Source organism: Quercus suber, unplaced genomic scaffold, assembly GCF_002906115.3.
Source record: "Quercus suber isolate HL8 unplaced genomic scaffold, Cork oak 2.0 scaffold_375, whole genome shotgun sequence".
In the NCBI taxonomy this organism is placed as follows: Eukaryota; Viridiplantae; Streptophyta; class Magnoliopsida; order Fagales; family Fagaceae; genus Quercus; species Quercus suber.
This window is the reverse complement of record NW_027069827.1, coordinates 349,280-356,946: the sequence shown is the minus strand read 5'-3', so window position 1 is coordinate 356,946 and position 7,667 is coordinate 349,280. Positions and strand designations below refer to the sequence as shown.

The 7,667-nt window shown below is 34.1% G+C and overlaps 1 protein-coding gene across 1 annotated transcript; it reads left to right on the top strand.

The window, feature by feature from the left end:
* The first annotated feature begins 3,073 nt into the window (after positions 1–3,073).
* Positions 3,074–6,552, top strand: LOC136062036 (cation/H(+) antiporter 15-like). The gene is made up of 3 exons (XM_065760615.1): positions 3,074–3,376; positions 3,694–4,698; positions 5,168–6,552. The coding sequence occupies exons 1-3, from the start codon at positions 3,170–3,172 to the stop codon at positions 6,365–6,367; spliced, it is 2,412 nt and encodes an 803-aa protein (XP_065616687.1). The 5' UTR covers positions 3,074–3,169; the 3' UTR covers positions 6,368–6,552.
* Positions 6,553–7,667: the final 1,115 nt, after the last annotated feature.

The window sequence follows — 7,667 nt, the reverse complement described above, 5'->3', positions numbered from 1 at the left end:
TTCTTTCCTTTTTTTTTTTTTTTTAAAGGGTTGTGGCGTTACACTCCCCCTCCGTCATAGAAAGAAGTTTCTCTCTCCTTCAAGTTTCAACTTCTCTCTCTCTTTTGGTCTTTCTTTCTCAGTTCTTTTCTCTCTCTCTCTTTTTTTTTTTTTGTTGGATTTTATCATTCCTGCAATTTAGCCTTACACGTTTTCTTTTATTGGTTTTACTGTTTTAGCCTTCTATGTTTTCTTTTATAGGTTTAGTAATTTAACTATTTGTTTTGTTGACATTGTTGTTTAGTAATTGACTATTTCTAATGGGCTTAGTAAATGACTAATTGTTTTGTTGTCTAGCATTTGCTATGTTATGAGTGATATTATACTTCTTTGCTGTTCTTAGTTAATTTAAATTCTAAAATAAATATAAATTATGTTTAAAAAAATTTTAAAATATACCTAAATATAAATATTAATTAAGTAATTAATCAATGTACCCTAAACGTGTCGTATCCTTATTTTTCAAAAATTGATGTTCTCCCATACCCGTATCATATCCATACCCGTGTCGATGTCCGCGCAACCTTGAATGTATGTAAGTCAAGCATTAGTGCTTGTAAGAGCACTAGTATTAGTAGTGCTAAAAATAGCAAAAATTTATATTGCTATTTTTAGCACTACCAAATGACAAAATGTGGCTACATTAGTAGACCTAAAGTCATATTTTTTGGCTTTATAACTACTTTTGGCTGTGCACGGTAGCTCATATGTAAAAAAAAAAATATATATATATATATATATATAATATTAAATGTTGTGTTCATATTACTTTCATATGTAAAAAAAAAAATATATATATATATATATATAATATTAAATGTTGTGTTCATATTACTTTTTAATAATAAAAAAAAAAATCTATTTTTCTCTTTACTTACTCTTTCTCTGTTTTGCCTCTCTCTACTTCGTTTGTCCTAGGCATTTCCCCTCTCTCTGTGAGCTTTAATAATATAAAATCTCTTTTATATTATTTTAATCAAATAACTAAAAATATAAAACCATTATGGGTGTATTGTAAAGTGTGAAGATAAAATAGATAAATTAACTTTTTGCAAAATTACATTGCTAAATTTATGGCTCCTCCAAGTGGGTGCTCTAAAGTATTGTAATTTAAAGAGTTTAGTTTTCAATAAAAGTGCTTTGTTCACGTGTTTATAATCTGGTATAAGAGCTTCAGTTACTTCAACACACCCCTGCATTGGACAAACTCACACCACTCGTTGTACTCCCATTCCACCGTAAATGGTCCATTGATGGGTCGATTAATTGAATCAGACAGTAAAGTAAGGGCTCCAAATTGCAGTGTTCTTGAACTAGCCCCCTGCTCAGTTCGGATCTTAGTTGATCGTGGCAGTTTAAGCCACTCAACGGTTTCATCAGAGGCATCCTACTCTATTGCTGTGATCTTCATAGAAGGTAATGATGATAGAGAGGCATTGATGTTTGCCAAACGCATGGCGATTGACCCAAACATCAGCCTGACTGTAATTCGCTTTGTTGACTCTGGCGGCAATGAAGTTGTTAGCAGCTGGGACAAAATGATCGACTCTGAGATATTGAAGGATGTGAAGCTTAACAATGTGGGCGATGCATATGTGATATATATTGAGCAGTTGGTGAAAGATGGGCCTCAGACGGAATTGATTGTTCGGTCTATGATGGACGAGTATGATCTTATTGTAGTAGGTAGAAAGCATAACATAGTGTCACCTCAGAAATTAGGGCTTGCAGAATGGAATGAATTCTCAGAGTTGGGGATAATTGGAGACTTGCTCGCCTCATCAGATATCAGTAGCAGAACAACTGTTTTTGTGGTGCAACAACAAAAACAAAGGATTGCTATTGGACGAAGAAATTAACTAGTGGCTCTTAATTCTCATCCTTTCTTTTTCCTTCATAAATATAACATATAAATCCATTCATCTTCTCATGGTGCAAGTGTACAATTATAGGCGAGGGTGATACGTAGTTTGTTGTTAGGATTTTATGGTAGTTGTTTGTGGGATCTGATATAAATTAATGGGGTTAAAAGGACTTGTAATGGTATTGGGCCCCTTGTGAAGCCTATTATTATTGTTTAAATAACAAATTTTGAAGCATAGTGCTTTGTTAGAATTTTCATAATCCTTTTTAAGAAATAATAAAGAGGGTTTTAATAATGGGTTTTCTTAGAGAAATTATTAATAAAATATGTTAGAAAAATTTTGACACTACTTTTTTAGAAAATATAAAAAACTGTGAAAAAAATTAAATATTTTTTTGCAATAAAAAATTATAAAAATATATCCTAAATCAATGTCCTATTTCATTTAACTATTACCATATATAATATAAATAAATATATATATATATATATATATTAGGTAGAAAGCATAACATATAAATCCATTCATCTTCTCATGGTGCAAGTGTACAATTATAGGCGAGGGTGATACGTAGTTTGTTGTTAGGATTTTATGGTAGTTGTTTGTGGGATCTGATATAAATTAATGGGGTTAAAAGGACTTGTAATGGTATTGGGCCTCTTGTGAAGCCTATTATTATTGTTTAAATAACAAATTTTGAAGCATAGTGCTTTGTTAGAATTTTCATAATCCTTTTTAAGAAATAATAAAGAGGGCTTTAATAATGGGTTTTCTTAGAGAAATTATTAATAAAATATGTTAGAAAAATTTTGACACTACTTTTTTAGAAAATATAAAAAACTGTGAAAAAAATTAAATATTTTTTTGCAATAAAAAGTTCTAAAAATATATCCTAAATCAATGCCCTATTTCATTTAACTATTACCATATATAATATAAATAAATATATATATATATATATGTGCACAAAAATATCATACTTGCAAATTGCAAATACCTACTCCTTGAAACAGCAAATGAATGATTGATTGGTAGCCGTAATTTGTAAAATACAAGGTGGAACAATGGGAGTTAAATTAGGAGTTTGACCATCCCACACCATTCACGTGCATGTCTATTAATTCTCTTTTCCAATTCTTCACTTTCATCTCAACCCTGCATGATATATTGACTTGATACATACTCTCTCTCTCTCTCTCTCTCTCTCTCTCTCAATTTTGTTCTTCCAGTGAGGCCTTGAAGCATAACTTCTGTGAGTTTGGAACATGATGCAGGATATTTTGCGGAATGCCACCTGGGCCTGCCATCCATACAAAGATGTAACAAGTAGAGGGGTCTTTTTTGGAGATAATCCGTTTGATTTCACAGTTCCAGTCCTTTACACGCAGCTATCCACGGCCGCCTTGGTCGCTGCCTCCTTACAATTTATTCTTACCCCACTAGGTGAAAGTGCTTTTATTTCACAAATGTTGGTAAGCTTTTCATTCCTGCTAATGTAATTCAACACAGTACCTGATTTCAATTCTCCCTCAATTAAAAAAGAAGGAAATATAAACATATAAATAATGATACTTAACAGTGAATCCCAACCCTTTTCCATGTACATCAATGTGTGTGTCTATATATATATATATATGCAATGCAATATTCATATTATCCTTTCCATGTTATTCAATCATAACGAGATATATGGCCTTTTGAGAAAAATGAAATTATAAACAGGAAAAATAAACTAATTAATTTCTGCATTTATTTTATCTCATTCTTTTTTGGTTTTGAATGTGATCAGACAGGTATTGTACTGGGACCTTCGATTCTGAGAAAAGACGAAGTCTTAGCTAATACGATCTACCCCGGAAGAAGTATGTATATAATTAAAACAATCGGGGCCTTCGCATCCATGCTCTTCATGTTCATCGTTGGAGTTAAAATGGATTTGAGTATGGTAACAAAATCAGGAAAAAAGGCACTGGTTATTGGCTTCTGTGCTTTCTTTTTTCCGCTAATGCTAAGCACAACCTTGGCTTACACTTTAAAGCGTAAGGTTACCCTGGAGCCGAATTTATATGCGAGCCTAACTGAAATTGCTGTATTTCAATCCTCAAGTTCCTTCCATGTCATTGCATGCCTTTTAACCGATTTAAATCTTCTCAATTCAGAGCTTGGCCGATTGGCTATTTCTTCTTCCATGGTTAGTGGGTTATGCTCTTGGATTTGGTTATTGGTGACATTCATGGTGAGGCAAAACATAGTAATAACCAAGAAAAATACTTTCCCACTTGCAGCATTAAGTGTAGCCGGCATGCTGCTGATCATAATATGCATCATGAGGCCCATCTTATTATGGATGATTAGACAAACAACTAAAAGAGAACAACTCAAAGAGAGTTACATGATTTCCATCTTTCTCATGATATTGACGTGTTCCCTCCTTGGTGAGATCGCTGGGCTACATTTCGTGTTGGGGCCTATTATTTTAGGCTTGACAGTACCAGATGGTTGGCCATTAGGATCAGCAATAGTCGATAAGCTTGAATCCTACGTTTCGTTAATTCTCTTGCCAGCCTATTTTGTGCTCAGCTGTGGGAGCTTAGATATTTTTTCGTTAAATTTGAAGACTACTGGAATTGTAGAGTTGTTGGCTTTATCTAGCTTTCTGGGGAAGGTCATCGGAACCATGTTGCCTTCGCTCTATTGCAAAATGCCCATCATGGACTCGCTCTGTTTAGGCCTCATCATGAGCACCCAAGGCATTACTGATATTATAAGTTTACAAATCGGGATTCTCCACTTTGTAAGAACAAAAACTCGTTTATTCATGCTTCTCATGCTGCTACATATATATTTAGTGGCATTCTAAAAAAAGAACTAGAAATTGGTTTCATTTCCCAAAAACCATCTATTTTGCATTCAAAAAAGGAGAGAAAGCTGAAAAAAATTGCAATGAAATACTTGAGCAAGGAATTAATGAGTGTATGTTTGAATGCAGAATTTTTCTGAGAGCTTATTTGCTTATTTATTGAAAATTAATTAAAGTATAGTTGTACCCAAAAAAACGAGGTTTTAAAAAGACGTAGATGGGTAAATAAGCCAAAAGTCTCAAAAAAAAAAAGGGGTTGTATTCAAATGCACACTGAAATCAATTAACTGAAACATTTTTGTTTTCTTTTCCACATTCTTTCCAAAATCCCAATTGCATCTTTCATATTAATTTGCCCACCAAATCGTGTTAACATGACGGCATTCCTGCTTTTGCCTTGCAGATTATTGACATCGAATCATATAATGCAATTACTGTAACCTTCATTTTGATGACGGGAATCATCGCTCCCATGGTGAAAATACTCTACAATCCATCCAAGAGATACATGAGCTTCAGAAGGAGGAGGACTATCCAGCATACAATGCCTAATGAAGAGCTCCGTTTGTTGGCCTGCATTTTCCATCGAAACAGTACTCCTTCCCTCATCAATCTTCTCGAAGTCTCCAATCCAATGACCAAAAGTCCCATCGGCTTTTATGCTATCCATCTCATGGAGCTACAAGGCAGATCAGCTCCAATTCTCGTGGCGCATCAACAAGGAAAAAGGAGTTCTATTCATTCCAATCATTCTGAACACATAATAAACGCTTTCTGGCGATACGAGCAACATAATCTTGGTAAGGTAACAGTGCATCCATTTACAGCCATTGCACCGTATGCCACAATGCATGATGAGATATGCAACCTTGCTTTAGAGAAGAGAGTATCAATGGTGATTATCCCTTTTCATAAGCATTGGACGTTGCATGGTTCAGAGGTGTGTGACAACCCCATAAAAGCTGTCAACTTCAAAATTCTTAAGAATGTCCCATGCTCAGTCGGAATCTTGGTTGATAAAAAGACATTATCTGGGAGGAATTCAGGGGGCAGCAAACCTTTGTACAGTATTGGAATGATCTTTGTGGAAGGGCCGGATGATCGCGAAGCATTAGCATATGCTATGCGCATGGCAAAACACCCCAATGTTAGCCTTACAGTTATTCGGTTGGTTCAGCCAAATAAAAAGAGTACGGAGCTTGATTGTGATATGATCAAACGGTTTAAGATGTCTAACATCCAACAAAAGCACCATATATATAAAGAGGAAGTTGTGAAAGACTGTGTGGAAATGATAAATGTGATTAAATTACTAGAAAATCATTATGAACTAATTTTGGTAGGAAGACAGCATGAAAGCAATTCGCCATTGTTCATGGGACTTACTTTATGGAATGAGAATCCTGAGCTAGGATACTTGGGGGACATGCTAGTGTCATCAGAGTCTGATTGGGAGGTATCAGTGTTGGTGGTGCAACAACAAACATTTGAAGGTGAAGATATGCCTGAAGGCTTCAAGCTCCTTATGGAAGACGCATTCTCAGTAAACGGAAGTACATCAAGCGATACCAAATTGTGCCCCAGTTCCCACAAGACCATCTGAAACCTGAAATAGTCAAACATAGAATAAAGGGCACTGTTAGCAAAATATGGTTTAGGGATTGATAATTTTTCTGTTTCAGTTAGAACAGGCTCTTCACAAAGATGTAATTGTTGCTTTTCAATTGAATAAAATTCATAGTATTCCCATAAAAATAATAATGAAGGACAATGTGTAGTTTTCTCTTAAATCATGGATTAAAAGAAGGACAAATTCTCTATACTACTTTTTATGTTCTACTTTATGTATTCCACCATTCACAATTTACTATGTGTTTAATTTTTTTTTTAAAAAAAAAACTTTGGCAATTTTATAACAAAAGTCATATAAATATTTGATAAGTTGTAATTGGTGAAACAAAAAGTAGATTTGTATTCGGTTGAGAGCACCTCTGAAATTAATTAGTGAGACCATGTCAATGAACATGAAAAAATTCTATTTGTATAGCTTCAATCTTATTTTTTGCCTATAAATTCAAGATTACAGTTAGAAGTGAATGATTTACGGCTAGTCATCTAGACTTCAAATTGCTCCATTGGCCTCTCCTAATTAGGGGTGTTCACCAAACCGCACAAACCGTAAAAACCGCACCAAAATCGCTAGTAAAATAGCAAGTAACAGTGCACTGCACCGCATGGTGTAGTGCAATTTACAGTTTTATAATAAGAAAACTGCACCGCACCCTCTCTATATATTAATATATTTATTTTTTTAGTATTAAATAGATTATTAATAGTTTAATAACCCTAGTTTTCAAAAAAAAAAAAGTTTAATAACCCTAGCAAGTGTTGATTAAGAAAGCCAACTCAAAATAAAGAAAAACTAGCTCAATAGTTTAAAACTTGGCCCAAAACATAGGGAAAAATCAATTTTGGGCTAGAGAGGAAAAGCCCAAATTTGAAAAATATACTAGTTCCAAACCGTTCAAACTGCATCTTATATATTTTCCTCAAGTTGGTGTGTCAGTCATGTACTTGGATCCACGCATCAATTGGTTAATAATGTACTAGGAGGAAAGGAGAAATTGTCACTACATTACAAGTCTAATTGGGTACTGGGGTAAAGGTTCAACTGTAGGTTAGTATTAGGTACTGGGATTCCTTTCACTTGTAACTGCTTGTTTTGATAATAGTGGATTTTCGAGAGTGGTGATCTTAAATTTATCCGGTGGGGTTTTGCCTCAGTGATTTTCTTCATTCGTAAATAAATCATTTGTGTCAAATTTATTTTCCGCTACATTTAAGTTAGTTGGTGATTTGTTTGTGCCACCACGCTTATTACATGTAATTGAATCTAATCTAAT